This window comes from Magnolia sinica, chromosome 17, assembly GCF_029962835.1.
Source record: "Magnolia sinica isolate HGM2019 chromosome 17, MsV1, whole genome shotgun sequence".
Classification (NCBI taxonomy): Eukaryota; Viridiplantae; Streptophyta; class Magnoliopsida; order Magnoliales; family Magnoliaceae; genus Magnolia; species Magnolia sinica.
This window is the reverse complement of record NC_080589.1, coordinates 27,419,671-27,434,524: the sequence shown is the minus strand read 5'-3', so window position 1 is coordinate 27,434,524 and position 14,854 is coordinate 27,419,671. Positions and strand designations below refer to the sequence as shown.

Here is a 14,854-nt window from a genome sequence, read left to right as displayed (position 1 = left end):
TGAACAACCAAAAGTTGGAATGAAGTTCACTTCTGACGAGAGTACATATGAGTATTACAATAGTTATGTGAGAAGATAGGATTCAGTGTTTGAAAGGATTGGGTAAGAAAATCAGATGGGGTCATATTTCAAAAAAGATTTTGTTGTTCTAAAGAAGGTCGAAAATATGAAAAGAAACAAATCAATCAACCGAAGTTTAATCGTCTAATTACAAGAACTAAATGTTAAGCAAGCATGAGTTTGAAGCTTCAGGCAAATGGAAAATATTGTGTAACCGGCTTTGTGGTCGGAGTATAACCATGAGGTTGTTTCACCATCAAAGGTACATATGTTAAGATCACAAAGAGGCTTGACTGATATTCAAAAAGTTGAAGTGGATATGGTGGATGATTCAAGAATAACACCTAAAGCAACTATAGATTATCTAAGTAAACAATATGGTGGTCGGGAAAATCTGGGTTTCCTATTCAATAATTATAAAAATTACTTACGGAAGAAGTGAATGAAAACAATGGAAAAATGTGAGGCAGGAGCTATTTTAGAATACTTTCAGAAAATGCAAGTAAATGATCCATCTTTCTTTTACACAATTCAAGTAGATGAAGATAATCAGATTACGAATATGTTCTAGGCAGATGCAAAGTCAATAATGGATTATGGCATTTTTGGAGATGTGGTTTGCTTTGATACCACATATACAGTAAATAGTTATGGGTGGCCATTTGCCCCATTTATTGGGGGTAAATCATCATAAGCAAACTATAATATTTGGTACGGCCTTACCATACGATGAAACGATTGAATCTTTCAAATGGTTGTTTCAAACATTTTTAAGTGCGATGTCTGAAAAACAACTAATAACAATTCTAACGGATCAAGATGCTGCAATGGCTAATGCAATAGTTTCAGTGATGCCAAAATCATATTATCGTTTGTGTATATGGCATATTTACCAAAATGCTGTCAAGCACCTTAGCCATCTATTTAAAGATTCAAAAGGTTTTAAAATCGATTTCAGTAAGTGTGTATATGATTGTGAGAGGGAGGAAGATTTTATGACTGCATGGAATGCTATGCTTGAGAAGTATGATTTAGTGCAAAATAAGTGGCTACATGATTTGTTTAAAGTAAGAGAAAAATGGGCTTTGGTTTATGGACGAAATACATTTTGTGCTAATATGAAGAGCACTCAATGAAGTGAGAGCATGAATAGTTTATTAAAAAAATATTTGAAATCTAAACACGATTTCTTGCATTTCTTTACTCAATACGAACGGGTAGTGGCTGATCGACGATACCAGGAATCCATGACTGATTTTAGAATGAGGCAAAGTACCCCTGTAATGTTTGTTGATGCAAGTTAATAAAGGAAGCGGCAAAAGTGTACACTCCAGAAGTATTTGAGATATTTCATAATGAGTATAAGAAAATTCTTAATGCTGTAATTTATAAATGTGATGAGTTTGACACAGTTACGGAGTTTCAAGTTATTTATAACAACAAAGATGAAGGATAGACTGTTAGATTTGATTCATTGGACAGTTCAGTGACATGTAATTGTAAGAAGTTTGAGTTCGTGGGGATCTTATATAGTCATGCATTGAAAGTTTTAGATTATTATAATATAAAGGTGCTTCATCCTCATTATGTTTTGAAGAGATGACAAAGAGATGCAAAGGTAGGTGTTGCTAGAGATCATAATAGTTCAAGAATACAAGTCGAGTCTAATGTTACTTTAGGGAAGCGGTACCAATATTTATCTCGCAAGCTTCTTAAAATTGCAGCAATGGTTGGGGAACATAACAAGGTTTTCAAAGTGGCTGATAGATATGCAGATAAATTTCATGATGTAGTGATAGAATGTATGAAAGAGATCAAGGAACCTCCACTAAGGTTATCTCAATTTATTGATGAAAGTGTAGATACTGAATGCCCATGCCTTCAACCGACTGAATCTCTACATAATAAGCAAGCATGCCATGAGCCGATGGAAAATGTGGAATTAAAGTAAAGCCTAGAGTTGGGGCCAACTCTCGTGTGTATAAAAATCCGCAAGATAAATTAAAGAAAAAAAGATCCCGACATGAATCTATGCACTACAAGAAAATCGAGAGAGACGAGAAATGGCCCAAGCACCAAGCATCATGCACCATTTTTTGTTCCGACCTTTACATTATACATTTACAATCCCCCAATTACATCATTTCAATCAGGTATTATAGAAAACATATTTACTAAAGCTTGTTATATCATATGTTATTGTTGTTTATTTTTTTTCTTTCCTTTATTAGGGATCACATGTTATGGTGGCGAGTCCTTTTAAATTATCAAGTGGATCCCATGCAGGACATGGTCATAATACGGTGGTGGGCTATACTCAATGTGGGTACCAACCACCTTATGTTAGCATGTTTCAACATAACCATTTGACAGTTGGAAATTAGGTAAGCATGGGTTTTAATGTAGTTGACTTGCTATATTACATTTAGCATTCGTATCACCTATGCTTATTGGAACTTCCATTATTATGTTTTTACTTTACTAGAGTTCGAATGTTACCAGACTTAGAATACCTGAGAGTGGCCCTAATGGATTCATGAATGTTCCTTTGGTTACTTTTGGCTACCAACCAAATATCAACTTATACCAACAAATTCACTCAAGCAACCCGCAATTATTACATTTATGTCAAGGCTCATCTCAAGGAAACATTGTGGTTAGCCAAGTAAAATTGAAAATTTCTAACTCCCATGATATTGAATAAACCTTACTAATTTAGATATTGCAAAATATCTTATTTATTTAAGTGTGAATTTTGTTATGCAGGACAATAACATTAATTCATGAGCAATATATAGGGAACTTCTGTTGCCCCAGTTTTTTTTTATTGGCGCCCATCGAAACCATTGGATGGATGACTCTTTTAGTGCAGTTTTTTTTTTTTTTTTTTTTTTTGCGCCTACTTGAATAATTGGATTGATGGTTCATTTTGGGTAATTTCTTCAATTATATTATTTGGTGGGTCTACATGCTAAAATGACATGAACAAACAAGTATCCATAAGCCCATGTGGCAGTTACTTGCATGTGGATTTCTCTCTAGTCATTAGGCCGGTGGAGAGATTGTCCACTCTGGTGCTTTGAAAAATGTGGACAATGAAATCAGCCATCCAGACAGTATTAAAATCACTTTTGCATGGGCCATCATGAAAAAATACACTACTAGAAGACTCCATAGAAGATATGATCTTAGAACACTGAATTGCTTCTCTAGAGCTCTCAGATTGTGGTGAAACTTCAATTTCTCATTTTTCATTAGGTCACTTATTTGCTACACAAACTATGGATGCATGTGTACAAGATGTGGGGCATTGAATAAGCTGGATGGACAATGAGTGTTCTTTTGTCCAAAAAGGTTTGGTAGCTTAACTAAGTGGACCACCCATTCAAGTTGACAAACACTGCACACCCAGTCAAAAGATAGGCAATTTCACAATATGCGCTTTATATAATATTCAGCTCAAGGGATACCCAACTCCGACACATGAACCAAACAACTAAATTTGAGCACATCAATGTTAAAATATGGCCTATGGCCAATGTCTAGCTAATCAGTTCTTAGCAATAAATTCAACCCAGCGGCAATATGTTAATAGTCATTGGTAGCAATAAAAGTTGAGCGCACAATTAAAATTTTCTTATATAGGCCTTGTCTCTGCCTTGTTATATGTTGGGGATCACGGTCCTAAAAAAAATATAGACATTCTTGATTATTTTGGCCCGTAAAACTAGAGTCATCCTAGTCTCATTTACTTGATGAGAATAGCTTGAATGAGACAATTTCACTTGCAACTGACCATTGGTGTGAATTCAATCCACTCCCTTGTAGAATAAGCTTGTTCTACAAACGTTGCAGCTAAAAATTAATTAAAAAACTTTGATAAACTAGTGGAGTACGATGATCCATACCCCTACATGTAGAAATTGTTATCACAAGTCACATAAGTAGCTCATCAAAATCCATCCAATTAGTGGGTCCCACAATAGATGGGCCATAACCCAAATCGGATGCTAAATAAAGGATTCTAACTAGATCATTGGTGTGAATTTAAAAGATAGTCGAAAAACAAAAGTAATCAATTTTCCATGTGTCAAATGGGTTCACAATTTGGGATTTAATTTCAAAAACAGGTAAAACAACCATCACGTGGGTCATCCGGTCACTCTCCTATCATAAATTGGGTAAATGTAGGGCCGACACTTTTTCTCTGGACCATTGATCAAAAGTTACAGATCTTCCAATCATGACGATTTTCAAACCAGAGACCATCAGTTGTGTATTTACTTAGATCAACGGTCAAGATCACCGATCACGAAGCCATATCAAACTAACATATTTCATCCGTCCGCAGATTGGAGCAAATCCCAGCCGTGAAAGGCGGCAAATTTAGGTGGCCCCACATCTAAGAAAGCAAACCAAATTGAAGCAGACCACAAGTTTGAAAATGCCAGTCAAAATTCTCTCTGGCTGTTGAAAGAAAATGGAGTTTACCTGTTCACGGCGGAAACGGAGGCTAACGGAAGTGACGTGAAGGAGCATTCATTACGAGATCAGCTTATTGATATTCCACCAACGACGATCTGCCACGTCACTTCAATAGCCAAAAGGCTACTGAAGTGTTCAGTATCCACTCTACTCCCGCGTCCACCGGGGCCAACGGTAACTTCCTTATCCACTGTTTAAATTGACCGCAATACCCCACTTTTGGTTGAGACTATCTAATCTAAACTATGCTTGGTTCTTTCTGTCTATATAAATACCTGACATCCTGTCCCACCATATCTTCTTTTCCACCATGGATGCTCTCATTCCTCCATGGCCCTCCTTCTCTTCCTCTCTTCACCTACAAGAACCCCACAAAACCCTAACCCTAACCCTAAATCCCTCACCAGATCCAAACCATCCGATCTCTGCTTCGACTCGTCGAAGCGAGATTTCACTCTGAAAACAGCGGCAATCTCTCTCCTCTCTCTAACCCTTTCCCTAAGGTTCTCTCCTGATGCTGCTGCTTCTGCAGAAACTGTGTCTCGGAAGCCGTTTCTCTCCGGAATTTCAAACACAAAGTCTTGGTTTCAGGTCTTCGGTGATGGATTCTCCATCCGCATCCCGCCACAGTTTGACGATGTCACGGAGCCTGAGGTAAGATTTTCGGTGAATTCTTAAATTACTGGGGGTTATTTTTGTCAATTCAAAAAATTGGGGGCGGGTCAGTTAATTTCTGTGTAATTTGATGTTGTGTTTCACCAAAATAACCTTATGAATAATTATAATGACTTTATTTCCCCTCCAAATATGCACATTTTGCACATTCGAAGTGTTTTAGTTGAATCCACAAATCAGTGATTTTTTGTCATTTTACCCAAAAGAGGGTATTTTTGTGATCTGTGAAATTCTGGACTATTATGCAGTGTATGATATCATAAGATGTTGAATTAGAAATTTCAAATTGAGCAAAATGCACTGATAAAATGATCATAATGCCCTTTATCCATGCAGAGTAATTAAAAAAAATATATATCTATAAATTAAGAGGTTTGTCAATCCCATATGCGATTTGCATAAAGTCTCCCCAACAGTGTTGTCATGTGCGATCGCACATTCGCATATGCGCACATTGAAGCAGAAATCGCATATGCGACAGTGGCATATGCGATTTCTGCACATATGCGATCGCATATGCTACATGTGTTAGAATATGCGATTGCTTATGCGATGTATGCGATCGCATACAGCATATGCGATGACATATTCGCCAACGGTCAGAAATCTAACCGTTGGGATTTTTTTTTTTAAATCTTGATTTTTTGTCTATAAAGTAGGATGCTAAACACTCCTACATGCACTCAAAGTTCAAACTCTCTCTCTATCTCTATTTTCTACTCTCTTACTATCTCTCTTATATAATTCCAAGCCCCAAGCTCCATTCCATCTATATTTCTTTCAAGTTTAAAGTTTCAATCAAGGGATAACTACAACTACAAGAATTCAAGAATCAAGATTCAAGAGACAAGACAACCAATCTCCATCCATCGAACTCTCTTTCTAATTTTTTCAAGTTCTAAAGATCATAAATTTATAATCATATTCACACACCCACCACTCGCTCTTTCTATCTCTCTCTTTTAAAGTTTCTTTACATTCAAGAGACTCAAGACAAGAGTCAAGAGACTCAACTTACATTACAAGTTGCAAGTTTAATTTATTATAGTTTGAGTTTTTTCCAAGTTCCAAGTTCTAACATATTTTTTTTTTAGTTTATTACTTTGTTACTCACAAGTTACAAGTTATAACACAACTTACAAGTCTATAATATTCTAGAATCAAGAGTCAAGACTCAAGGGTCAAGGCAAAAGTGAAGAATTTGTGTTTTTGTAAATTTGTAATTGTAATTGTGTTTGTGTGTAACTCTCTCTCTCTCTCTCTCTCTCTCTCTCTCTCTCTCTCTCCCTTCTCTTTTATTACAAGTGTTAGTGTAACTCTCTTTCTCTCTCTTTTTCTTTTCCCTCTTCTCCCTTTTTACTACTAGTGTAAGTGTAACTCTCTCTCTCCTTTTCTTTTCCCTCTCCCTTTTTTGTTTCTACTACTAGTCTACTACTAGTGTAAGTGTGTAAGTGTTTGTAACTCTCTCTCTCTCTCTCCCATCTCTTTAGTCTCTTTACTCTTTAGTCTCTTACTTTACTTTAAGTTTTTAGTTTACTTTTTAGTACTAGCAAGTGGCAACGTACAATCAATACACAAACCACCAACATAATATCTTCTTCACAATCTTCCTCTTTGAAACCTAAGTCGAATGATCCGGGTTGGAAGTATGGGCATTATCGTAGTGTTTCGGATAAGACTCACACAGTATGTGAGTTATGTGGGTATGTGCGTTCCGGTGGCATTGCAAGACACAAGCAATACCTTGCACATTTACCGGGGTCAAATGCAAAAGCATGCTACAAAATTACTCCAGAAATTCAAATGAAGATCATGGAATATATGGTGGGCTGCTTATGGAGTAGACTCGAACAGGAAGGATCTAGCTCTAAAGAAGCTGGCTATGAGGATTCTTGGACTCACGTGTTCTGCCAGTGATTGCGAACGCAATTGGAGCACATTCGAGGCGGTAAGTTTAGTAATTGTAAACTTCAATTTTTTAGTGTAAGGACTAAGGCCTAAGCTAAATTAATTACCTAAATAGCTAATGCCAAATGCGCTTTCTTTCATACAGATTCATACCAAGAAAATGAATCGCCTTGAGCGAAAAAAGCTCAACGACTTGGTTTTCGTCCAATACAATAAAAAATTGCGAGAATGATTCCAAACTAGGAAAGAAAAGCCTGGTTTCTTTGACCCTATTTGCTTAGATGAGTTGGATGCAGATAACAAGTGGCTCGTAGAGACGGAGGACCCGATATTTGCTGGAGAGGACCTGACATGTGTGCAAGTTAAAGATGTCACATACGGATCGACACCTGGAGAAGGTACTACTCGAAGGCGAAGGATGGGGGGAGCTGGGGTCGAGTAGTAGCCATCAACCCGTTGAAGAGATTGAAGAGATGGAAGAAGGAGATGATAATGATCAAGCTGAAGATCCACCACTGGATGTTAATGAAGTATAAGTACATACAGATGATGAAGAAACGGAAGAAGAAGAAGTGTATGTGGAAGAAGGAGATGACTCAAATGATGATGGTGATGACGACGATGGTGGTGGTGATCAAATGCCACAATGGCAAATAGATTAATGCATATAGTATATGATTAGATGAATAATATATAAATAACTTCTTCATTTTGTTTACTTACTAAGTGTGTTTATGTTGATTATTGACTGTACTGTTGAATGTTGATTTTTGTTAACTATATTGGAGAATGTTGAATTGTTGATGAATGATGACTTAATATTTAATTCATTATGTAATTGGTTTTATTTTACTTAAATTAAATGTATTGCAAGGGCCAAGGGCATATAAAATTATTTATCTATTAACTTAGGAAAGTTCCCCCTACTTTCTTATATTTTATTTATTTATTTATTCTTAATTTCTCCTTATTTTTCTGATTTTTCTTATATTTAAAAATAAAATAAAACGCGACCGCATATGCAATTGCACACGATCGCATATGCGATTTGACAACATTGCTCCCTAAGTAGTGTTGCGTGGCAAGGGACGCCAAGATGCCATCCCACCTTTGATTTTTGAACTAGCCAGGAAACGGTTGTATATTTGTAGTTGGAGAAATGGCAATTCCAAGCTACCTATTTTCAATTGCTAAACACAAACGGGTCACACATATCAATGTGGCATATGTGTGTGTTCCTTGTTGTTCTGAGGGTGGCTTGATAGTGAGTGTTGCTTAACCCAAAGATCTAGCTGGTCTATTTGTCAGGTAGGCTACACTTGCATAAAGGAATTGAAACATGGAAAAATGATGGCTAAGTTGCTTATAGTATCAGTGTGCTTGTTTAATTTTTAGGATAGGACATGGATTGTAGGGGCTACCTTATGAGTGTCACGGATCACTAACAGGTGTGCCAAGTTGGCATGTGTGGGGTGCTTGTGTTTGTTGCTTTAGAAGTTTTCTCTTGCTAGATGGACAACTTGGATCTGACTCCTATTGGTCACATCTCATGTGTGAGGATCTAAATGGCCTACCATGTGAGGGTGCTAGAGAGGCGTGTATGAAAGGGTGAGTGAGATGCATGGGAGGGTTAATATGGTAAAAAAAATTGTTTCCTTCTTCTTCATCTTCTTTAATGTTTCTTAGCCCATCTTGATATTTTCTAGCAAGTTACTCTTCCTCTTTAATATCTCCTTATCCATCTTGATATTTTCTAGCTAGTTCCTTTTAGAGCTCGCCCAATCTGCTTGCGTTTTTTTGCTGCTCCATATGATGATCCAGACTGTTCATTTAGAAGCTCTTATAGTGTACGATTGACATGGAAAGAATCTCCTTGATTGGAGGTCCACAACCTTCTTTCTAAGGCAAGTTGGAAATTTATGAGCAAGATCTTCTTTCTATATGAAACATCTATTGTAGGGAGTTCTAGATAAGCAGTCTGGATCGCCACATTATAGGTTAAAAGGGTCGGGTAGATTCACCAAGTCTCTAGGTGAGAACCTTGTTAACAAGGGGAGTTATTTGATACTCTTGCATGTGATGATTCATAAGCATGCATTCAGAAACTGTACATGTTGAATACACTTAGAGCGTGTTTGGTTTTCCAATTACAATGGTAAATGGCTGGAAATGGGTAAATGATTAATTACTCTTGTACTTGTTTGGTGACAACACATACATTTGACTGCAATGATGAGTTCGCTACCATTGTTTGTTTTACCCAAACATCATTGTAAAAATGATAGTTTTATATTGTAAAAATATAATGATTACAATTTTCTTTATCTGTTTCCTTAACAATTGTATTTCTCTTGATTTACAAGTCGTAATTCTTGTTTAAACATCTTGAAATGATAATGATAGCTCACTCATTTACTTTTCATGACACATGAAATTGGAAAACCAAACATGCCCTTAGCTCAAATTAAATGGTCCAAATCATTGGGCTCACTTTGAGCAGGACATAATCCTGAAACCATATATTGATGGGGCAATCTTAATTTTTAATTTGTATTTTTATTTTATATTTTATCAATGGAGATTTGGTTGTTGAATTCTACCCATGGACTAGTTTTCACCATCCATTAGATGTTAATGCAGGGGCATTTTCACACGGGGCTCGAGTGGGGTCGCCTGTTGGATGCAGGGGTACACTCGGGGTGGGTGACCCATGCGATTTGGGGCCCACGGGGGAGGTCTCGTGTTCGAGAATCTTTACCAGGGGTGATTAATGCGCATTTCACACCGGGCTTTGGTGGGGTAGCCCATGGGATGCGGGGACACACTCAGGGTGGGCGGCCCATGTGATTTGGGGCCCACGAAGGGGGTTTGGTCGAAGTCCTAACCCATGAGATGTGGGGCCTGGACTATGAGATAAAGGGAATAATTCGTCATACTCTAACAGTTCGAGCTTTTAGAGCAAGTGGTTAATTGTCCTGCATCAAATTGGTATCAGAGCGGGAGGTCTTGTGTTCGAGACTCCTCACCGGGGGTGATTAATGCAGGGGCACACTCGGGGTAGGTAACCCATGCGATTTGGGGCCCACAGGGGAGGTCTCGTGTTCGAGAATCCTTACCAGGGGTGATTAATGTGCATTTCACATCGGGCTCTAGTGGGGTAGCCCGTGAGATGCGGGGACACACTTGGGGTGGGCGGCCCATGTGATTTGGGGCCCACGAAGAGGGTTCGGCCGAAGTCCTAACCCATGAGATGTGGGGCCTGGGTTATGAGATAAATGGATTAATTCGTCATAATCTAACAGTCCGAGCTTTTAGAGCAAGTGATTAATTGTCCTGCATCAGATGTCCACCACTCGACCAATTAGGATATTGTTTAAGCCTATTGGTCAGTTAATAATTCATCAAAAGGTGGGGCGCCTACCTTTTGGATGGTCTAGCCAACTCTCACGTATGCCACATTTACAATTCTAAAGCATACATATGAAACGTTGCATTCTACCAAAGTATCAAAGCTTTCGCTAGCCAACCTCTTCCCAATTCCCATCTTTTCAAGTGTCTCTCTCCTCTTCTTGTTTATTGAAGGTATGGATGTAGAGAGCACACAGTTGGTTCTTTTCTAGTTCAAAAGTCAATGGTGGGGTGACTCTTGTTCCCCACTTGCCATGAGTTGCAACTATGCTAGATGTGGCAACTTTATACCAGACATGTGTGGACTGTGGAATTAGGACACCGCTATAAATTAATGGCTAGTGACCTTTTGGGTCCTCATGGAAGCTTTCCAATCAATTCTACAACTTTGGGTACTCCTAAGAGGAACAATACTTTCCGACTCATCCGACTGGAAACCAAAATAGACACTAGCTTCACTTGTTCCACAAAGTGGTCCAGACATGATGTCTCTGTTTTGAATGCTCGTGGGTGAGCCCATTGTAGCTTTGTTTCGTGAGATGCACCTTACCATATTATTCCTCTTAACAGTTCAAAAGACTTGGGGTAAGTATGCATTTGGATGAACCAGTGAATTGAATCACAATTAGTGTTTTAAATAGCGGTAGCGTGTTCCGTGGCGCTTAGCCTCTGTAGTGTGTAGCGTAAGCTATACGATATTTCTATTTTTAAATTTAAAAATAGGAAAATATGATAAGTAGTAAGAAAAAAAGGAAAAAAATATAAAAAATGCCTAAAAGATGATTCATTTTTTCAAAGTATAAGCATGTTCAAACAAGTTATTAATTATCATTTATTAAAAGCCAATCCACATATAAATCAAATCAAATAATTATCACATCAACAACTTTCTAAGCAAACCACTTTAATCGATAATGTTTAATTGAAACCACAAGTCACAAGTATGAAAAGAAATAAAAATCTCACCCATTAAAAGTATCAAATACAATGCAAGTGTCACATTTCTCAACATTAGATACAAAGAAAACGTAAAAGAAATAAAATAAAATAAATAAAATAATAAAAATACATTGTAGCATACACTACATGCTATGTAGTTGTAGAGTACGCTACGACCCTTGCAACGTATGTAGGGTATGCTATGACCCTTACAGTGTACGCTATAGGGGAATTATGCTATTTAATATGCTATGTAGCGCCACGGCTACGCTATACTATGAGCGCTATTTGAAACACTGATCACAATTAGTCAATTTAATAATAACGTAATGACAAAAGTAGTGACATTTTCTGGCACCATAATGACAAAGTATCCCTAAAATTGCAGCGGTTTTTCAATCCTGACTTGAAAGTAACTGAAATTGGTATTTGTGGCTTAAACCCTCAGTCTGAATGCTAAAGGAATCACACCTTGGCCTTTTCCATTACGCAATTCATTTGGTAATGCATTCAAACACGCGATAATGCATTCAAACACACCCTAGGTTACCCTTTAAATGACAAGATTGGTACCTAAAAGAACATAGTTTCGTTGAGTTTGATGGACCTCCAAACCAAGGTATTGTAAGGGTAGTTTAAATATTTCAAGGAGGATTTAACCTTTGAACTTCATTAGCTTCTTATTTCACATTCTATTTATTAACATGGCCTGCTGCTTATGTGTAGGATTACAATGCTGGATTTTCTTTTTATGGTGACAAGGCAAAGACCAAGGTCTATGCTGCACGTTTTGCATCTCTCGATAGGTACATCTTCTTATTAAAAAATAAAATAAAAATCCTTGCTGATATCAGCTGATACATGCTTAAGTTTTTAGCCGTTGCAGTTTCTCTAGTATTTATTGAATGGGTTGATTCAAAGTGCGAAGTTTTAATTTTGGTTACTTGATGATTTAGTTCTAACTGAAACTTGAAAAGTCTTTCATCAGCTAGCATATGACAGACAATTCTTACTAACGTCTCAAGGATTAGAAGAAATTTGTATTGGTCGTGGACATGGCTACAGAACGGCTGAGTCAATCATGAATTTGGACTCAATTTGCGGTGTACTAGGAACACGAGAGGTGTTTAAGGCACACCTTCATTGTGATGCACACACCTTCCACTCTGAGTTAAAAAAATCATGTACCTTTTTCAATCTTCTTGCTCTAATACATTTCTTTTGGGCAAGCATACACGGTACACCATGAAGAAGGTAAAAGTCACATTCATGTATTTTGCATGGTAGTTTTCTTTAATCTTACTGTGTAATGTGTATACTCATATAATAACCTGAAATTTTCACATTAAGGTTAAAAAGATTACCTCTATTCCTGGGTTTGGTTGTTGGTCTGTACTTGTTGTCACTAAGACTTAATTCATGGTGTATACTTGAAACATGTCCTTTTGATCATTACATGAATGAGTGACAATGAAGTTGGTGCTTGTGATGTTCTAATTGACCTCTATACACAAAATGGGAAGTGATTATTTGTAGGTGAACTATGGCGAGTTCGTCAAAAGGTCTGATCCATGACTGCTGAAACTCGGATGTGGCATTCTTGAATCTGATGGCACAATATTGCATTCATATTGCCTATCTAACTTTTAAAAGCCAACCCCAAATTGCTAGGAGAATGGCTAAGATGGCGATGACTGCGACAATGATGATGATTACCCATCAGAACAATAAAGTAATCCAACCAGAAGGCTATACAAGCTGGTTGATAACCAATCTGATCATTTCAACTGTTTAGATGGTCTTGAGTAATAATTTGGATGATATCCATGGTCTTATGAGATCAATGGTTAACTTACACCATGGGCCACATGGAATCGATTAAATGGTCATGCAATTCATCGGATTTATTTATTTTATTTAGATCTTTCACAAAAAATATTTTAATTAGATTTTTTCGTGACTTATTTAATAAGTTTCCCTTTTTTATATTCATCATTTTGTGGGTCCCTTTTTGGGCATCAAATAATGTTAGAATGACATGAAATTGGTCCCATTTGATAGCCTATTGAGTTGGCTTTTAAACGAGCTCAAGATCATGCAATTTCGATGCTGCTTAAGTGAGTTATGACTAATTTATAAAGGCCTATGTTGTGACGGTATTCAAGGTAATTTTATTAGGGTTTACTTTGGTTGTCAAAAGTCTATGTAAAGGTGTCATTGCGTGTAACAGCCATTGATGATATTTTCAATAAAAATATTAGGTGGGCCACCCCAAAATGAAACAGATCCAAATCTCTTGTAAACCACATTGTTTGAAACAATCTTGATTGAATGCCTACCATTAAAACCCTACCTGGCTCACTGAGATGTTTATTTTCCATCCAATTTGTTCAAAAATGGTGCCCGTTGTGCACCCTATCTGGATGATGCGTTTTACCCATATTGTCCACCAATTTGACAGCTCATTTTAGAGCATGAGACCAAAAATGAAGTAGATCTAAATCTAGGTGGGCCACTCTAGACTGTCCAACGTGTGGGGCCCACTATGGTCCCTATCTTGATGTATACGTTGTATATCCATGCTGTTTAACTGCGATTCAACCCTGATGTGTACATTGTATATCCAAACCGTCCATCCTTGGCCGCCATGATGAATGTATGTTATCCATGCTGTTCACCTATTGTGAACCCATAGAGATGATTATTTGTGATCCGACCTATTGGCGGGTCCACCCACTTGGAGGTGGGACCCACCGCATTGTATTAGTTTTATCCACGCCATCCACCATGCGGCCCATTGGATGAATGCATTGTACATCACTGCCGCCCATCATGTGAGGCCCACTTGGTGTATGATGTAGGGTCTGGGAAGGCCCCATTGACGGGATAATAGAGATGGCTACATGCTCATGAATGCGGCCTATTGGACGAATGTATTGTACATCATTGCTGCCCATCATGTGAGGCCCACTTGGTGTATGATGTAGGGTCTGGGAAGGCCCCAACGACGAGATAATAAAGATGGCTACATGCTCAGCGTGTGGGGCCCACTATGTAGGACGAATGTATTGTACATCATTGCCGCCCATCATGTGAGGCCCACTTGGTGTATGATGTAGGTTTTGGGAAGGCCCCAACGACGAGATAATAAAGATGGCTACATGCTCATGAATGAGGCGATTATGGTACTTATAGAGATCCTTAAATATCTCTGAGTGGTATGTATGGAGACCATTAAATTGGTCCATTCAAATTGGCCTAGAATCGGGCTAAAGCTGCTAAAGGATACTTGCAGTGCAGTGAATGATGCGCGATTTTGAATGGATGAGAATGTTAATGGTAAATGTGATTGTGATGATAGTTATGGATGATGATAATG

At 37.8% G+C, this 14,854-nt stretch overlaps 1 protein-coding gene across 4 annotated transcripts in view; it reads left to right on the top strand.

The window, feature by feature from the left end:
- Nucleotides 1-4,793: 4,793 nt before the first annotated feature.
- LOC131231646 (uncharacterized) overlaps nt 4,794-14,854 on the top strand; it is a 77,419-nt gene continuing 67,358 nt past the window's right edge. Inside the window, exons 1-2 of one of the 4 annotated variants that reach the window (XR_009164485.1) lie at nt 4,794-5,199; nt 12,202-12,281. Coding sequence is in view for 3 of the 4 variants with exons in the window: in XM_058227912.1 (XP_058083895.1) it covers nt 4,876-5,199; nt 12,202-12,281 (404 nt within the window). In the remaining variant the exon portion in view is untranslated. The remainder of the gene's footprint in view (nt 5,200-12,201; nt 12,282-14,854) is intronic. The other 3 variants (XM_058227912.1, XM_058227911.1, XM_058227913.1) reach the window with 3 other exon arrangements.